Source organism: Cynocephalus volans, chromosome 3 (genome assembly GCF_027409185.1).
Source record: "Cynocephalus volans isolate mCynVol1 chromosome 3, mCynVol1.pri, whole genome shotgun sequence".
Classification (NCBI taxonomy): domain Eukaryota; kingdom Metazoa; phylum Chordata; class Mammalia; order Dermoptera; family Cynocephalidae; genus Cynocephalus; species Cynocephalus volans.
The window spans coordinates 161,441,250-161,460,535 of record NC_084462.1 but is presented as its reverse complement, the minus strand read 5'-3'; the positions used below and the strand labels follow the sequence as shown (position 1 = coordinate 161,460,535).

General features: G+C 38.3%; 1 protein-coding gene across 2 annotated transcripts in view; it reads right to left on the bottom strand.

The window, feature by feature from the left end:
* The window catches only part of TSHR (thyroid stimulating hormone receptor), a 145,000-nt gene that overhangs the window by 12,870 nt on the left and 112,844 nt on the right, over positions 1-19,286 (bottom strand). Inside the window, exons 8-9 of one of the 2 annotated variants that reach the window (XM_063090567.1) lie at positions 16,879-16,956; positions 16,641-16,710 (exon numbers count right to left, since the gene is read on the bottom strand). In XM_063090567.1, the coding sequence (XP_062946637.1) occupies positions 16,641-16,710; positions 16,879-16,956 (148 nt within the window). Of the gene's footprint in view, positions 1-16,640; positions 16,711-16,878; positions 16,957-19,286 lie in introns of those variants that run through there. The other variant, XM_063090566.1, reaches the window with a different exon arrangement.

Here is a 19,286-nt window from a genome sequence, read left to right as displayed (position 1 = left end):
GGTGATGTGATTCAGGACCCCGTGGAAGTGGCCAGCCTTAAACAGTGACTTAAAATACAGCAGAGGAGACAGAAGATGTGAACATAGATGCAGGGAGATGAGGAGATGTGGTGGTGGGAGCATGAGGAGCTCTCTTCTAATTGATTTTTTTTCTCAGTAAAATTGAAATCAAAGTGATCAACTGGACATGAGAATGAGAAAGAAGGACTAGAGAACTGAAGAGAGGGGAGGAGGTATAACATGGATATCCAGGAGGGAGGGAGAGTGAATAGGAAAATGGATGTGATAGCTCTGCAGCACTCAGGGCCCACTGGGGTCAGTAATTTAAAGTGAGACCAATCGCCATGCTCAGCTGCAAAAATCCAGGCTCAGACTAGGAGGGCAGTTGGACGTAATCAGGGTTGGGCTTTGCCCTGCAAGGATGATGAGAGAGAGGGGCAAGGTGATTAGCTGACTGTGTGTACAAGTCACTGTGTAAGTGGCATAAGGAAAGAGTGAGGGTATCAGGGAGGTGAAAGACAGCGAAATGTTAGTAGTGGCTTGTAGATCCTGGGGGGACCAAATAATTGAAGGAAGTATATATTCAAAGGAAAGAGATAGAAAGCAGGATGTTTGAGATTGAAATTATGGAGGGTTTGTAGTTATTGGTAATGGCAGGTCTCGGGTATGACCATGGAGTTTGGAAGTAGAGTGAGGGCAGACTTACTGGAGGAGTGGAGGTCAGAGACCAAGGTTTGGGAAAGATGATGCATGTGAATGCTGAGATCACCAAAAATAACAAGAGGAGTAGTGTTGAAGAAGTCAGTAACAGTGAGTCAGGAGCTGAAACCTTCAAGAAGCAAGACAAAGGGGCAAAAGGAACCCTTGTACACTGTTGGTGGCATTGAAAATTGGTATAGCCACAATGGAAAACAGTATGGAAGTTCCTCAATAAACTCAAAATATAACTACTGTATGATCCAGCAATCTCTCTTCCAGGTATAAACCCGAAGGAAATTCACCTTGTAGAGGTGTATCTGCACTCCCATGTTCACTGTAGCATTATTCACAAGAGCCAAGATACGGAAACAACCCAAGTGTTGGTGGACAGATAAATGGATAAACAAAGTGTGGTGTGTGATTATGTAAATATACACACACAATGCAATATTATTTAGCCCTAAAAAGAAGGAAATCTGTGACAATATGGACAAAGCCAGGGCATTATGTGAAGTGAAACAAGTCAGACACAGAAAGACAAAGACTTCATGATCTCAGTATTTATATGTGCAATCTGAAGAAGTCAAACTCATAGGAACAGAGTAGGAAGGCAGTTGCCAGGGGATGTGGGGGGAAATGGGGGGATTTTGGTCAAAGGGTACAAAATTTCAGTTATATGATGAATTAGTTCTACTGATCAAATGTACAACATGATAGCTATAGTTAATAATAATATATTGTCTATTTCAAATTGCTAAGAGAGTGGATCTTAAATGTACCCACAATAAAAAAGTAACTACATGAGGTGATGGATATGTGAACTGTGGTAATCACTGTACAATGTATACAAATATCAAAACATCACATTGTACACCTTAAATGTAGGCAATTTTTAATCATCAAAAAAATCTTAAATGTAGGGAAAAAAAAAGAAATGAGACAAAATGATTTTAGAGTTCATAGGTAATAATAATGAAAAACGAATCTGGGTGGTAATGTCTGGTGCAATGTGACTCAAAGTTAGGGAGGGGATTTAAGGAGGGAGGGATAAATGTTCCAAAAGCAACAATGAGGATGAAGGACATCTGTCCTAATTTTATTTTATATAAACTGTTTACGCATCTACAATGTCATTACCATATTCTAAAATTCAATATTCTACTTTAAGATCCCCCAAAGCTATTGGTGCCCATGAGTAAAGTCTTTAGTTTTCTCACTTGCAGATTGAATTGCAACATGAGTTTGCAACTGTTCATCTGCACTGCTGAGCCACTGTGTTTCTTCATTTTCAGAGAACCCATAAGGAAAGAGCTGGTCTTTTTGTAACTTTAACATCAAAACAAACAACTGATGAACAGAAAAGCCAACCTGTTCTTGTCCCATCTATGGCTTTGGCTTGAAATTTTTCACCATTCATCAAATACAAAATGATGTTCTGCTGTGGGCGAGGCATTGTTCAAGGCAGGGGAGTTACAACAGAGGAAAAAAATAGACAAAAATCCCTTCTTCCATTGTATTCATATACTAACGGAGGGAGACAGAGGGTAAAGTGTAGTAGTCTCACCATCCGCAGTTTTGCTTTCTGCCATTTCAATTACCCGGGGTCATCCACAGTGTGAAAATATTAAATGGAAAATTCCTGAAATAATTCATAAGTTTTAAATTGCATGTTCTGAGTAGTGTGATGAAATCTTGTGCCATCCTGCTCTGTTTGGCCTGGGATGTGAATCTTCCTTTTGTCCAGCATGTTCGCCTGCTCGTTAGTCAGTACCCCTCTCAGTTATCAGATCAAAAAAATATAGAATGTATAGGGTTCAGTACTACCTGCAGATTCAGGCATCCACTGGGAGTCTTGGAATGTATCCCCTGTGGATAAAGGGGAACTACTGCAGCTAAATGTCTAGAATGTCAGATGGCGATAAGCATCAAGGCGAAAATAAAACCGGGGAGTGGGATGAAGAGTGGTGGACAGCTTGCAAATTTAAATTGGGTGTTCAGAGAAGACCTCCATGAGAAGCGTAAGCAAAGACTTGAAGAAGTCAAAGGAGCCAGCCCATGGATATCCAGGGAAAGAGCATTTATGCAGAGGAAACAGTGCACAACCCCTAAGGTAGGGACATACATGGGTGACTTGTCTGGTGTGGCTGAAGTAGGGCAAATAGGAGGAAAGAAATAGGAAATGGGACAAGAAGAAATGGGGTGTACATGGGGACAAACAGCCTAGGTCTTTGAAGACAAAGTGAGGACTTTGGCTTTCTCCTGGGTAAGATGATAAACCACTGCAGAGTTTTAAGCAGACATTTAAGAAAATAATCAAGTAAAGTTGGAGAATTACAACAGGTGCAGGAATAATTGTACATGAAAGGTGTCGACCTGGTGTACTAGGAAGAGATAGCGTTTCTGAGTTAGTTAGTGCTGGGTTTGCATCCTGCTGCCACCCCTATAACCAGGTGACCTCAAGAGACTTACCCGATATCTCTGCACCTCAGTTTCCTCATTTGTTAAACAGGGATGATAACACCTACTACCGGATAGTTCAAAGGCTCAAGGCAATATACTATCTGTAAAGTACTGAGTATGTATCTAAAGCTCAAAATGGCTATTATTAATAAAGAAAATGCTTGTCTGAAGATTCAAATGATCCTAAATTACTAATCTTTTCTCAAAGTCTATGTGTACAAATAAAATTGTGCTGAAACCAGATACAAGTATTATCCTCTTTTTCTCCCTTTTGAGTTTGCACAATTACATTTCTTTAAAGCCTATAGTTTCCATGACCTGTGAAATCTCATGGAGTTTACTATCCCAGCATAATGGAGAACTGCCAATACACTGTAATTCAGTAAGGTCAGTGCTCTACCATGCAGTGACAAGGGGAAATGATGGCGATTTATTAATAGTCAGATGCTGAAATGCAAACAGACCCTTCTCCTCGATGTTGAATGCTCTCGCCTCTTGACCTCCCACCCCCTACAAAAATACAAAATGACGATCACCACAGTGGCCAAAGCAACAGGCTCAATGCTACTATGAAACATTAAAAGTTCACTTTCTTTTTAAACTGTTTATTTCTTTTAGACTCAGAGGCAGAACATAATCAACAAAATGGATTTCCACGTCTTGGCAGACGTAGTATGTCAGAATGGCAGCCCGTAACAACCTTATTTCCTTCCACCTGTTCCAGGAGTAAAACTCCCAGGAGAGTGAAAGAATTAAGTACCCATTTATATTTCCTCGGGAAGAATTGTGAGCTTAACTGTACACACCAAAAACTGCTTCTCGTGTTCATGTTCGTGGGGGTTATTTATTGAAAAATTTAATCCCAGGTTGTTTTACCTCTCCCATTAATTAGACGATTGCCAGCATCCTCTGGTTAATTGTAAAATGGTGAGTAAAACTTGCTGTGGAACATAGTACATATGATTTTTGCCTTTACTACTCGATCTTACACAATCTCATTCTCTTCTTTCATGGCACAGATAATTGAGACTTGATGTGGGTGAAAGCACCAAAAAATATGAGAGGAGTGGTGTTGGAGGAGTCAGAATCCTTTGGGGTTGAAAGGATGTAATAAAACGTATGTAAAAATGTTTAGCACAGAGCCTAGTGAGCACTCACTAAAAAGTAGATTTACTTACACTTAAAGTTGCAAATGAGGCAATACCTGTGCTCCTGCTTGCACTTTGATCTTCAGATTCATCACCGTTAAGGGTTTCTCTGGCTAAAGGGTGGTGATCAGTTAATAAAACAGTTCCGAATTTATATGTTTAAGAACATTTTGCCAGTGTGTTTTTTCCCTAGGATTCAGACTCAGCAAGAATTCTCTAATGTCCTACCAGTTTTGTTCAGGTAAAAAGCCCTTACTTAAACAATAAATTTTAGCAAAGCTATGTTATAAGAAATAGTTTATAGATTTGTGAGTTATTCTCTTAGAGATGAAAAGCTATCCTAGTTTGCTTTTCACCCTGGCATAGATAAGAAAACATTTATTCAGACTGAATCCCCTCATGTAAAATTCATGATCATTTGAGGCCACTGCTCTAGGACAGGGGCTCCCAGTATTTTGGAGACCTTTTTCTTTATTTAAAGTTGAAAACTTTCGAGGACGATGGTAGTTGCACTTTTAGTCAATTGAAGAAATACAAAGATTTCTATGACTTGGAGGATCTTTGCAATAACTCCTTCATCTCTCTCCCACCAAGAGGCAGCCCACTAGTTGGGGACCACTTTGCAAATGATTTTGCAATAGTTTTAAAAAGTAACCCTGACATTATAGACTGCTGTGATTTAAAGTATTAATCTTTTTTTCTCATATTGGTGGTTGTGGTATTAAGAGGTGCTACTGATCAATAAATGAGGATTTTAGGGAGAAGCAGTACCCCAAGTTCTCAGCACAACTCCACTGATCCAACGATGCCCAGGGCTGAAGCAGACCGTCCCCTGTTCTTGTCGAGATGGCAGCACGCACACAATTCTGGAAGGATAATGTCTACTCTTTCTCTTCAAAGTCTTCTGTGATCCTCTTCACAGCTCCTTTGCTGTGTGTGTGACTGAGGGGGGGATGACCTACTTTGGATGCTCCCCCAACAACGCAGCTCCCCTGGCTTGGGTCTGCCTTGGTGCCCAAGCTGGACACTGCCAGAGGGCTGTTTGTCTTGTGTTTGCAACTCATGTCACAGTCGGTGAGCAGAGCAGCCTAGCAGACAAACCTCCTCTGACTTTGCGTCCCTGGGAGGTTCCCTTCTTCTCCAACAGAGCTGCTCCAAGGGCTCCACTTGGTAAACACAGAAAAGAACACAAGCAGCTCCAGGCTGATTAGGTCTTTGGGTTTTTTAAAAAAATTATTAATTTATTTTTAATTATGAATATTCATGAGAGATAAAGCTAATTGTCACCCCTTGTGCCCATGATGTGAAGGCCAGATCCATACTGGCAGCATACCCATTACCAGAAATTGCTATTGTACCCCGTGTCCCCCACCCAATTATCCCCAGCCTCCCTCCCCCACCCCCTTTTGCCCCGACTCCACTTTGTAGCCCAAGGAATGTTCTCTCCCTCTGCAAGACCAGTGCACCACCATGGTCTTTCTTTCCTTCCTTCTTTCTCTCTTAGCTCCCACTTATGAGTGAGCACATGCGGTATTTATCCCTCTGTGCTTTGCTTATTTCCCTCAACATAAGTTTCTTCAGGCTCATCCATATTGTTACAAATGGGAGAATTTCCTTCTTTTTTATGGCAGAGTAGTATTCTATGGTGCATATATACCACAGTTTCCTTATCCAATCATCTGTCGATAGACATTTAGGTTGGTTCCATATTTTAGCTATTGTAACAGAGCTGTGATGAACATGGGAGTGCAGGTATCTCTTTGACATGATTTCCATTCCTCTGGGTATATAACCAGAAGAGGGATGCCTGGATCGTATGGAAGATTTATCTGTAGTTGTCTGGTCTTTGCAGTTGGTTTCCCTCCCCACTGAGGGAGGTTCAGTCCCTGCCAAAAAGCCAGCAGGTACAGATAAGCAGTCCCAGCTGAGTGGCTGGGACAGAGGTGTCCAGGACTAATACAGACTGGGCTGAGGGTAGGAAGAGGCAAAGGAAGGAAGGCATGTGGGGGAGTTGGAAAGAGCCACACCTGTAACGGGTTATGTGACTATTACTGATACTTCTGTGTGCAGTAGGTTTTCGCTACCTGCTGAGTCAGATCAGGTTCTCCACAATAGGATTTCAGCACCTGTCGATCACTATCCTTTGGCCCAAATTATGTTTTGTTTACCCCAGACCTCAACTCAACAATAAAAAGATAAACAAGTCAGTAAAAAAAATGGGCGAAAGCATAGAGGATAGCAACATTAATAAAGCAAATGTATTTTACAAGGCCTAACTTATAGCTTAGTGGGGCAACAGCTCTGTAATTTTAGCAAGGCCAAAGCCCTTTAGTTTAAGGAATTGCCTAACTTTTTAGAATTGCACATAGAAATGCTAAGCTTGGGAAAAACAGAAAACTTTCCCAGGACTGAAGTCTCTGTTGTAGATAAAAAAAAAATGGTAACACAGCAAAAATGCTTGCTGTAAGGGCAGCCATCCTTGGTGCAGCTAAACCTAATGGTGGGAAAGTATGTGAGCTAAAGGCTTCAAGGTTGATGGTTGGGGAAGGTTCCTTATCTCGCCTTCGGCTGTTTCTTTAGGTTTCTAGGGGAACTAAGTGTTGCCATGATGACTATCTCAGTGTTCCCTTTGTATCCGCCTGTGTTCCTTTTCTGTAACTTTCTTGCCTGGACAATAAAAACGGGGAGAAAACCTGATTCGGGGTTATTCCTAGGCATTCTTCTGTCTTGAAAGAATTGCTTCTGGGATTAACCCCTTCTGGGCCTCTCACTGCTTTGGAGAAATGGCCTTTGAGTCATTCTTTGCATCTCCGTCACCCTGGGAGAGGTGACACAAAAGATTTGAGCAGACATTTGAGAAATGAAAATATACAAATGGCTAAGTACGTGAAAAGACGCTCAACATCATTAATAATTAGGGAAACGTAAATTAAAACCACAATGAGATACCACCGGACCTCCGCTAGAATGGCTAGCATGAAAAAGACTGACAATAAAACTTTGGCTGGTATGAAACACTCATACCTTCCTGGTGGGACTAGAAAATGGGAAAACCATTTTGGAAAACAGTTTGGCAATATTTCCTACGACTGGCAATTTTACTCTTATATTTTTACACTAGAAAAATAGTATGTCGTTGGGAGGGTGGGTCATGAGGGAACTTTCTGGGTGATAAAAATTTTCTTAATCTAAACCAGAGTAGAGCAATACAGTTGGCCAAAACACATCCAACTGTATACTTTAAAACTGTGTATGTTATTAAATATAAATTATACCTCAATAAAAAATAATTTTACCCAGGATCAACCTAGAAACTCATGAATTCACTTGTGGACTTCAAGTGTACTAGGAAGAATCCGGCCAGAAGTTTTCAGTCATCTAATATAATAGTATGATCTTGTGAGGATCATGAAGCGTAAAAAAAATAAATAAAAGGCGTATTTTCTCTAAATCAAGAAAGATGGCAGTGCCGTGACCCTTGGATTTTCAAATGACTAAATTCATCAGCTAAAAGCAACAGAAGTTTATTTTTAAAGTTTATTTTTGTTGATACATGTAACGTAAACTCAAGGATATTATCACAGAGATTCCCTCTTCTTAGGAGGTATTTATTCAATAGTACACTAAATGCTATTAAAGCAGGTTACATAATTTAGAATTTAGAAAAGTCTGGTTATTATGGAAAGCATTATATTTCAGGGTGTTCTTTCCTTTGGGGAAAAACTCCAAGAGCTTCTCTTTCAAAATAAGATGGAAAAAAAAAAAAAAAAAAAACCTACAAGGTAACCAAAAATGGAAAGTATAAAAATGGAAAATGAGATTTTATATCTTGATTAAAACAATCAATAAATGAAAGAGGTTATTAAACTCCCAAACTAAATTAAAAAGCCTTTTTTTTTTTGAATAACAAAGATTGAAGAATAGATCTTCTCGCTCTAGATAATGCACCTGTTTTAAATTAGATTCTTATTTGAGAAATGACCTTGAAAATAGGTGGTAAACTAAGTGGGCAAGTTTGATTGTTTTTGTTGACTTATCGATGACTGTTCTTTCACAAAGAGAAGCTGCTGTTTATGAGGCAGAAATATACATGGCATCTAATTCTCTTTTCTTTAGGTGGAGTTTAAGATTTTCTAGGTTTGGCTTTTATACCAGATGATGACCAAACTATTTGATATTCAGTTAAAATTTATCACATATTTATCAAGTACTTGCTGTCTTTTTCGAAGTGGGGGTTACAAAAAATACAAGACAGTCCATTTCCTCAGGGATGTTAAAATGTAGTTATGGAAAGAAGGTATGTGGGAAATAAAGTCATGAAGATTTCGACAAAAGTTCAAGACAAGAATTAAAGAGATGTCACAAAGCCATGTGTGATTAGTTAACAAATGCATTTTCTGACAACAGCTGTGCTTGGAATTTGACGAATGAGACCGGACTCTGTTCTTTCTTACTTTCCTCCTACTGGCCTCTCAAATGCCGACATCTCCATTATCTTCTCTTCCTATGCTTTCTTTTTAAATTTAATTTTAATTTTTATTAAAATAACGTATAGACCTATTTTTTAAAAGCAAATGCTATTGGTCAAATGTGTCCCCCAAAAGTTCATGCATTGGAAACTTAGTCCCCACTGTAACAATGTTAAGAGGGTGGGAAATCCAATTATAGTGTTTGAAAGGTGGGGCCTTTAAGTGGTCATTATTGGATTGATTCATTCATGGAGTAATGAATTGACGTTTTTAATAAATGGTCATGGGCGTGGTTCTGATGGCTTTGTAAGGACAGCAAGTGAGAAGGTTAGCTCTCTCTTGCTCAGGCCATTCTCTTGCCATATGATACCCTGGTCACCATGGGACCCTGTACAGAGCCCCCACCAGAAAGAAGGCCCTCACCAAATGTGTTCCCTGGGCTTTGGACTTCCCAGCCTCTGAAACTGTATAAGAAATAAATTTCATTCTTTCATAAATTGCTCAGTTTCAGGTATTCTGTGATAAGCAACACATTTATCACAATACAGCAATACGGCAAACTACATTGGAAACTTGATAACACAAACAGCAGACTCCTGTCCAGCCCCTCCTTGCAGTCTGGTGTCTAATGCCTCAGAAGCAACCACTTTTAACATCTGGTATTTCCTTCCATAATTGTAAATATGTAATATTTACAAGATGTAAATAAATTCTTGATTTATTGGTTTTAGATTTCATCCACTGACTCCTGCTATGAAAGACAGATTTAGCTCTCTCCTATCACCCCTCACCCACACACACTTCCCCTCCCAATATCCCTCTACTCTCCTGAAATAGTTTTAGGACATATCTGGTTAAACTTATATTCTGTAATTTGGTCATTACAACTCTGATTATGATTTCATTCCCTTTCTCATGTAACTTTCTTGTTTCTTCATAAGATGTCCATCGGTCGGTCTTTTTTTATTTACACATCTTGGTTTGAATGGACCGCTTGCTAAGTCTTCGTACTTGCTCCAAGGTTTCTGTAAAACACCTCTCAAACCAGCCTTTCACACAGTCAATCCTATCACATAGTCTGTCAATCCTCTGCTATTTCTAGGAGACCCTCCTTTTGGAGCCTTCATCCTTCAGCTCTGATGCAGGTGCCTTATCCTCAAGGCTCCTAGGACCTCCCTTTATGGTCATCCAGAAAATTCCATTTGCTTCTTTCCTGTGTTGATCACTGTTTTTGAATTTGTCATTTCTCCCTTTCCTAGTTTACGCTCCAAGAAAAGGTAAACGGGAAATCAAGTTTCTGAGACTTTACATGTCTAAAAATGTCTTTATTTTATTGATCATATTTAGTCAATAGTTTGGAAATCACTTTCCCTTAGAATTTGAAGGGTGTACTCTGTTGTATTCCTTCAACATTGCTGCTGAGAAGAGTGATGGAATTCTGACCCTCCAGCCTTCAGAGGTAACAATTTTTCTCTCTAGAAGCTTTTAGGTTATTTATTTATTTATTTTAAATCTCAGTGTTTTCATATGTTATGTTGTACATTTGTGCTCCTATTTTTAGTCATGTGGGCTCTTTGTGAGTCTTTTTATTCTGAAAATTCATTTCCCTCATTTATGGGAACTCTTCTCCCACTGTTTTATTTTCTGTTTTTTTTTTTTTTTTTTTTTCCTCTTTCTAAAACTTTTGTTGCTTGAGTCTTGGATCATCTGGTTTGAACATCTAATTTTAAAAATCTTTTCTTGCCTCTATTCCATATTTTTCTCTTTTTTTGTTCTCTGTCCTGGGAGATGTTGTCCACTTTATTTTTGAAAACTTCTGCTTATTCTTTTGTTTTGGCTATCATATTTTTAATTTACAAGAGCTCTTTCTTGTTTTCTGAATATTCCTGCATATGGAATTATTTTGTGCATGTAAAACATTGTCTCTCTGAGAATATTTGTTATAATTTTTATTAAAGTTTTCTTATGTTTCTCTCATTATCACTGTTCCTTTCAAATTCCTTTCTCTGTTTGTTCTAGTCTCTGTTTTTCATGTCATCACTTCTATTCAACATAGTACTAGAAGTCTTAGCCAGAGCAATTAGGCAAGAAAAAGAAATAAAAGGCATCCAAATAGGAAAGGAGTTAGGAAAATGTCTGTGTGCAGATGACATGATCTTATATTCGTATATAGAAAACCCTAAATTCCATCAAAAAACTGTTAAAACTAATAAACAAATTCAGTAAGGTTGTGGGGTTAAAATAAACATATGAAAATCATTGAAAAGTAAAAGACATTGATGTTTTTCATGTCAATGGCTTTCCTCAAAGGTCTGGAGATCCTTGGATATTTTGTCTTGTTTGTGAGAGAGGCTTGTGTGTAGCTCTGTGTGTGTGGGTTTATTGGATGGGCAGCTTTGCTGTAGTGACTTTGAGAGACTATCAGTGATCATTTTTGTAGGTTTTTTCTTTTCCTTGAGTCTGTCAGCTTCCCCAGAACTCTAATCTGCCTGGAGGGAAAAAACTTTGATTCTAGCATTCTGTGGATTGAATGGATAAGTGGGTTGCTCGTCTTACATTTTAGAATGTAAATTTTCATATAATCCTGTTTCCAAAAACAGTACCTCACTTCTGTCTGCAACTGTGCCTATTATCCTTGAGTCATGGTGATAATGTTTTTTGTTTTTTCTAGTTAAGGGTCATAAAGATTGATTATGTTTCGTAAACATGAGTCTAATTATCCTGATTTGATCACCACATATTGTACACATGTATTTATATTTGATTCTGTACTCCACAAATATATATAATCAATAAATATTAAAAACTAACATTTTAACAGAAAACAAGCTTTAATTTTCTCCTGGGATAGATAAGAAGTAGTAGTTTGACTGTGCAGGGTGACAGAGGAAACCTGAAGGAAAAGGTGAAGTTTTTAAAGACTTCAAATGTCAGTTTCACCTTCACAATACTGTACTTAAGATTTAATTGATGAAATCTTCCCTAGATTTTGTGATTTGAATTAGCTTGCTTTTTATTGGTTTCATCCATGCAAGTCATTAGCCCGCAGCTCTCTCTTGGTCTTCCAAGACACTTGTCACTTATTCAGATGGCCACCTCTTCTACTCCCTTTGCCATTGAGAATTTATGCTTTTTAATTTATGCTTGAAAAATGTATACTCTTTTTTTTTCCAAAAATGTTCTCATTTTAATGTTGTTTGAGGAAGGATCGGAGAAAATCATTTTAGTAGAGAGGGTTATCAGAAGTCTCAATTTTATCCATTCTTTGAGCTTTCCTCCTTACTCATATCTATTTACCACCTACATTCCAAAGAGTCTCAAATATATCTCTATGCTTGACCTCTGCTGTGACTTTCACATACACATACATCACTCACTGCCTGATTAGATGTGTCACAGACACCTCAAACTGCTCTACTTCTTCACATCTGCTCCTTGCAAATCTTCCTTATCTCAGGAAATGGTGACCCAAGTCTAACTGTTCAGGCCCTAACCCTTGGAGACGTCCTTGATTTTTCGCCTTCTCTCATCACTTACATTCAATCTATCAGCACATCCTGCTGGCTTTACCTTAAAAGTATAGTCAGAATCTGACCATTTCTCATCACCTCCACTGCTACTGCCTTGGTGCAAGCTGCTGTCATCTCATGCTATCATCTATTTTAGTATACTCCTAAGAGGTCTCCCTGCTTCCATACTTGGTCCTCGACAGTCTATTTCCAACACAACAGCCAGTGTGTTGCTGTTAAAACATAAGTCAGATCATGACACTTCTATGCTCCAAATGTTTCAATGGCTTTCCCTTTATCTAAGAGCATAATCAGAAGACTTAAAATGTCCTCCATCCACAAGTTGCTCCTCCTACCCCATTATCTTCTTGACCACAGCTTCTACTTTTTTTTCCCCATTTAGTTCACTCTGCTTGAGCTTCAATAGCTTCCTTGCTATTCCTCCAACACGCCAGCTATATTTTCACCTGGGGATGAGTGTGTGTGGGGGGGATCTTCGCACTTATCTAGAATGCTCATCCTCTGGATAGCCACATCGCTTGCCCCTTCATTTCTTTCAGATATTTTTTCAGTTGTTAATCTTCTCGATAAGGTCTTCCCTGACCCCCTTTAAAATAGTGACCGTCAGCTACTGACTGTTCCTAATGAAGAGTCCCAAGCTTAGCATGTCCTTCCTAAATGTTTACAGTTGGTTAGAGAGAGTTTAATCAAACTTTTGGGAATGCATATGAATGAAAGTGAGCAGGGATGGAATTCCAGGCAGATGAGATGACTAACTGAGAACTAAGATCTGAGACCTAAAGTTTATAAATCACGGACATTCTCAAAATATCTGAGACCAGATGATTTAACCAAAGGAGAAGACATAGAGGAGAAAGAGCTAGGACCCAGGACTAAACCCCATTTTAAATAATGGTGCGGTGAGCTAGTGAGAGAAATCGGGAAGGAGTGAGCAGAAAACTAAGAAGAGACCAGAATATTGAAGAATCAAGAGTCAGGAAGAAGTGAAGGTAATCATAATAATGTCTGCCATTCATTTAGGATATACTCACATCCTTTAGGTTTATTATCTTATTACACTTCATTACTTTTAGTTATTCTGTTTGACAGATGAGAAAACTGGGACCTAGGTCTTACAGTTGGTGAGTGATAGAGCTAGAAGTCAGCTCCATCAGCTCCTTCACTTTCTACAACCTGGAATGCCACCAGGAGGCAGGCAAGGCATTTCCAAGCAGTAGCACATCTGCTCTTAGCTTGGCTGGAGAGTCTTGTAGAAAATCTTGCCGTAAATATCAAAAGCAACTTTTAAGCTGTACAAACAAATGGGTACTTTAATTTACCATTTTCAAAGAAGTAGAAATGAACCCTTTCCCTTAAGGATGACCTGTTAAAATATCTTTAAAGTGTGACTGCTTTTTAAGTGCCATAGTGTTTACAGAAGTATGATTTAATTATTGTGTACTGAATTAATTTCACAAACATTTATTAAGCTCATATACTGTTTTGGTTATTATAATATGAGTTAGAAATGGAAAAATATAACAGATATAGCTCCTGCCCTCTAGGATCTCTTGGAGAGACTGAAAAACATGTTACTGGTGCATGAGATACATCTACAGAATGGGATGGGTTACAGAGAAAGAAGTGATTATTTTTCCCAAAGGAGAAGGGCCAGAAATGACTTCAGAGAAGGGGAGATCTTTACTTGAACACCGAACTGTCGGTAGCTGCTCATCACACAGATAAGTTTGTAAAGAGTCTTCCTATCGCAAGAGCAAGACTTTAGCAAAGTTCTATTAAGTAGGTTGGAGAATTAGGGAAGCTAAGAGGTTCAACATGCGTGGAACACTGGTCAGGCGTGTAAAGCGGTGTGGGAGACAAAGCTGAAGATTATCTAGGGCCTTGCATGCCACACCAAGGCCCATATTCTGAGGGGAATGGGAGGCCAGTGTTGGGTTTTAAGATCCTACTTGTATTTGAGCCCAAGGAGGTTTGGGGAGCATGGATTTGAGAGGGACCAAGACTAAAGGCAGGGGGAGATTTGGAGACTCTTGTCATCTAGACTATTGCTACTCAAAGTGGGGTACCCATTGGCACATGGTTTCTTACCAGTTTCTGAAAAGGTAAGAAGCTTTTGCCAGATTAAAAGCCAACAGCTTCACTAAGCACAGTGTTTAGTTTGGCTGACTTCATTCTCATGGCCAAGACTTTCTCCATGAAGGGAGCTGTGCTTTGATGTACATGCTGGAGCAGCCACTGACTTTGCAGTGAACACACCCTTTGAGTGGTTTTGGTCTACACCATTGGTATTCAAATTCTTTCAATCTCATGTATTTATAAGTAAAAAAATATTTGAGTATGTACCTCTAATATATGAATATTCATGAGCTCTATGCATGTATTATGTAATACTACATTATATACATTATAAAACACGTTAAACATACACTTTAAAAGGACGCAAGCAAGATAAAATAGCAATATTTTTAAAAAAAGTTTCACTAAAGTGAAAGTAATGTTGCTTAATGAGCTTAAAAAAATTATTTTTAACCCTTTCTGAGTGGCTATTAGAAGTCCGCTTCTGGTTCAGTTTATTTTGGTTTTTCTTTAGATGGCTGTCTCAGTTGAAAAAGTTACCACGCAAAGATAGGTATTTCCAAATGAAAAGGGTAGTCTTGGCTGCACTCATTAAATTAAAATTCTTATTTTTCAATCCACTTCAGTAATTAAATGCATGCTTTTATGAAAAGTTATATTCTCTGATGTTAATCAGTTGTTCTCGCAAAGTAATACGAAGATGTTTCATTTTTATGTTTTATACACATGGGTTTTAATTGCAACTCTGTATTATTTTGCTAGGGCTGCCATAACAAAATACCATAGATTGAATGGCTTAAACAACAGAAATTTATTCTTACACTTCCAGGGGCTGCAAGCCCAAGGTCAAGGTGTCAGCAAGTTTGGTTTCTCCTAAGACTTCTCTCCTTGGCTTGCAGATGGCTGCCTTCTCACTGTGTTCTCACATGGCCTTTCCTCTGTGAATGTTCATTCCTGGTGTCTCTCTCTGTTCTAATCTCCTCTTTTTATAAGGACACCAGTCAAATTAGATTAGGGCTCACCCCAATGGCTTCATTTTAATTTAATTACCCCTTTAAAGACAAATACAGTAACAGTCTGAAGTACTGGAGGTTAAGAGTTCAACATTTGAAGTTGCAGGAGCACAATTCAGTCCATAACAAACTTAAATGGAAAGATTTTTAAAACCGGTTAAAGTTCTATTTCTGATTAAAAAAATTTTTTTTTCATAGCATTCACTATTTTCATCAGGGAAATTATATAACATGGCATGTTTCCAAATACCTGTTTCTAAAGGCTTTCACCAAAGCATAAAACTCTTTAGAAAAGCAATTACTTTCGTCATTCATTGGCAAAATATCACCTTTATCTTGAAGAAGCAGATAAAGATATCAGTGAAAAATATCTTCCAGCTTAAAAAAAAATACTGACAGAGACTTATCACAGAAAAAATCAGCACTTTTTTTTCACTTGTCTTTCTGTAGGAGAAAAAAATGTGTAATGCTTTTAAGTACTTTGCAATGAGTTAACAGTGAACCCGATATAGCGCAGCAGTTTTCAAGGTCACTTTGATCTCTCATATGGAGCCTACAAATCAAGAGAATAGCGTGTGTTCAATCTAAAAGTGAAATGAAATTGTTAAAAGTGAAGGAACGAAGGTGTTGAGTCCTCAGGACTGTGGATCGTCCATTCTTTGGGGATGCATTTACTCCCTACCTGACACCTGAGGGACAATGGTCATCTGTATACAAATTATTAATAAAACTCAACTTATTCTTATTTCTAAAAACACAAGTATAAACAGAGCCTCTAATATTTCTTCTTGCCCCTAATGGAATGTCTTGTGCATCTCTTAGGGTGCTGTGTTCTACTTTGGCAAGAACTAGACTAGATGCTCAGTGATTAGATTTTAAACTAAGGCAAAACCAAGGGGATGGAGAAAATGGTAAGTAAGAAGACGCTTGAGGGAAAAAGAATGGACAGAAATTGATTGCTGATTGGATATGGGGGTGTAAATCAGAGGAGATGCACAAATAGGTATGGTTTTCATGCTATTTTAAAAATTAAGTTCTTCCAGAAATAAATCAAACTATCATTTACATTCTTCCTTTTCTGTGCCAGGCATTGTGCAATACACATTCATGTACATTTTCTCTGCAAAGACTAGAGTGGAAGCCACCTATTTGTAGACCTCATGTCTCAGAATTTTGCAAACAGCAGCTGTTCCATGCACAGGGCCTCCAAGGATGTCCACACCAAGGTGGCTGCCTGATCAGGCATCAGGATGGTATGTTGGAGCTTGGAGCCTTCTGAGTCTCAAAGAACAAGGAATTTCTTCCAAGAAATAGCCTATACAGCCTTTATAGCCATGCAGAAAAGTACTAGCAGAAGAAGACTTTACCTGAGACAACAACATTCTCCACCCCTGAACATCAGATTCTCCTCTTCTTAGTATCTCCCTCTATTCCAAAAAAGTAAAAAAAAAAAAGACAAATTTTTTGTGTGTGTCTTACTCACAGCAAGGTTGGTCCACTGTATACTCCTCCAAATGCATCTTTGTCAATAACTGTCAGGTATTTATTCTTGTTTAGGTAACTAGAGAGAGAGAGAGAGAGAGAGAGAGAAAATATGAATCAGATGAATTTGAGCAATCACAGCAAATTAGTACACATACCAGAATAAAATGTGACCACGGTCTCCCTAGGTATTCACTGGTTTTTAAAAATTTAGAAGACACCTTACCTTCTTCTGGCTTAAGCACTCAACACATTCTAGGTTTTAGTTGTACAAAGTTTATGTACATTAATTATGGAAGAAGTCTTTGAAAAGGAGCATGTTTATAATCTAGGTTGCATATTTAGAGTTCATAAAAGTTATCAAAATTCCCTATTTTCCCAGTGGGTGGCAATTGTATTTTTTAATCCTCTTCAATACCAACTGATTTAAAGTTTGCTTTTCAATATTGATCAATATTCCCATGTATGTTTGAAAATTAAGCTTAAAGTGGGAATAGAATGTAGGTGGTAAGGGTGGTGAGTGGTCAAATATTCAGATCTTTTCTTCAGGTAGGGTTCCTAGATTTTAGATAAAAAAACAAGATGTCAGTTAAATTTAAATTTCAGATAAACAATGAATAATTTTTAGTGTCAGTATTTTCCATGCAATTTTTGAAAAATTCTTATATTAAAAAGTTATCTGTTATTTATCTGAAATTCAAATTTAATTGAGTGACCTGTATTTTATTTGACAACCACATTTGGTGAGGGTGTTTAGGCAGATAAGATTACAGAGTATACCTTCCACAGAAGGGGTTTGATGGGCACATTGATCTTTCCATTTTGAAAACACATTGGTTATTTGAGGACAAAATACTTTTTAAGCAATTTTTCACAAAGTAATTTTGAGACAAAATTTCCTCCAAATGGATAAAAGCCTCCAAGGATTTTGCAACTGGCCTTTTTCCCCATAGATTTTTTAGAGAACAAAATTATCTGAAAAGAAATAAAGTGCATCCTTGTTATCAATGATCCCAACTTCCATATTTAGAATAACTGACAACATAGTCTAGTCAACTTAAGCATTAGTGAGTGGCCACCTGTTAATGCAAAATGAATACAGCGGAGACCCTCAGTGCTCTGCTTAGATAGGGATAATGCTTCTATTATTCTATTTATGGAGTTTGCATTCATGATGGAAAATTCTTAAGGCTGATAGTTAATAATAATAATAATAGCATAACACGAAGACTCTTGCTTAGAAAGATTCCTTCTCCAGAGCCCTCACAGAGAAACTTCCCCCTGGTTAATTGGACCTAGAAATGGGTCATCATTAGAGTGGTGGTGGGGAGGTGGGGGAGAGGAGAATATTACCAACCACTAATGCAGGAGAAGTGTTACCCTTCTGAGTAGAATGAAAGATTAACCAAATGACAGGTAAGTACTGGAACTCCATAAAATGACAACTCAAAAATTGGTATACATTTTGAGTCTCTTAATTTTTTCTTAAATACAGGTTGAGAACTACCTAATCTAAAGTAGCCATCACCTTTTTGCCTCCTTACACTCTGTTTCCTTCATCGTGTTATCACAATCTGTAATTACCATGTTTATTTATTTGTTTACTTGTTTATTGTCTCCCCAACCAGAATGAAAGTTCTATGTCCTATTCATTGCTGTATACCCAGTGCCTAGTTTAGCACCTCCATAACTATCTGTTGGATGAATATGTGATGAGTGTATAAATAAATCAATACACTTTTCTTCCAAGGAAATGAGGTGGGCAATGTCAAGGTGTTAAGGTGACACAAGAGAATGCTTTAAAGAGAAAATAATGCAGAGTGAAAGAATAGAGAACTTAGCATATGGTGTGTTGGTATTTGGCCAATTGACTTTCTTGACGGCAGTGGTTAGTGAGGCAGCTGGTTTACAAACACCACAAGGGTGTGGCCCAGACACAGCCTCTTTAGGTAGTGGCTGGCCACCCAGCTTCCAGACCATTTTTAAGACTGACACAGGGAGGATCAGTTAGTCTCCCATATGTTAGAAGATGCTAAACCAGACAATCTATGCCTTCCCGATGGCTCCAGTCACAGTCCCCACTTGATCATTGTTCGACTCTTCTTTAACCCACTATGCCCACAGAGTTCCTTTGGTCAATGACAGCTGGAGTGAACAACGGCCACCTTGGAGAAAACAACTGGAGAGAAGATCTTGAACAGCATGATTTTGTAAAAAGACAACTAAGCTCAGCATAAGGGTCACACTGGCTTGCATCTGTTTTTGTATTCTTTGGTCAATGCAGCTAGCATCTCACATTCTGTTCCCAGGCTGCTGAAAATCAAAGAGGAGCCAGTGAGCTCATCTCAGTTTTCCCTCTTCACCTCCAACGGCTGCAAGTGAAATCGGCTTGCTCTAATCATTAGAAAT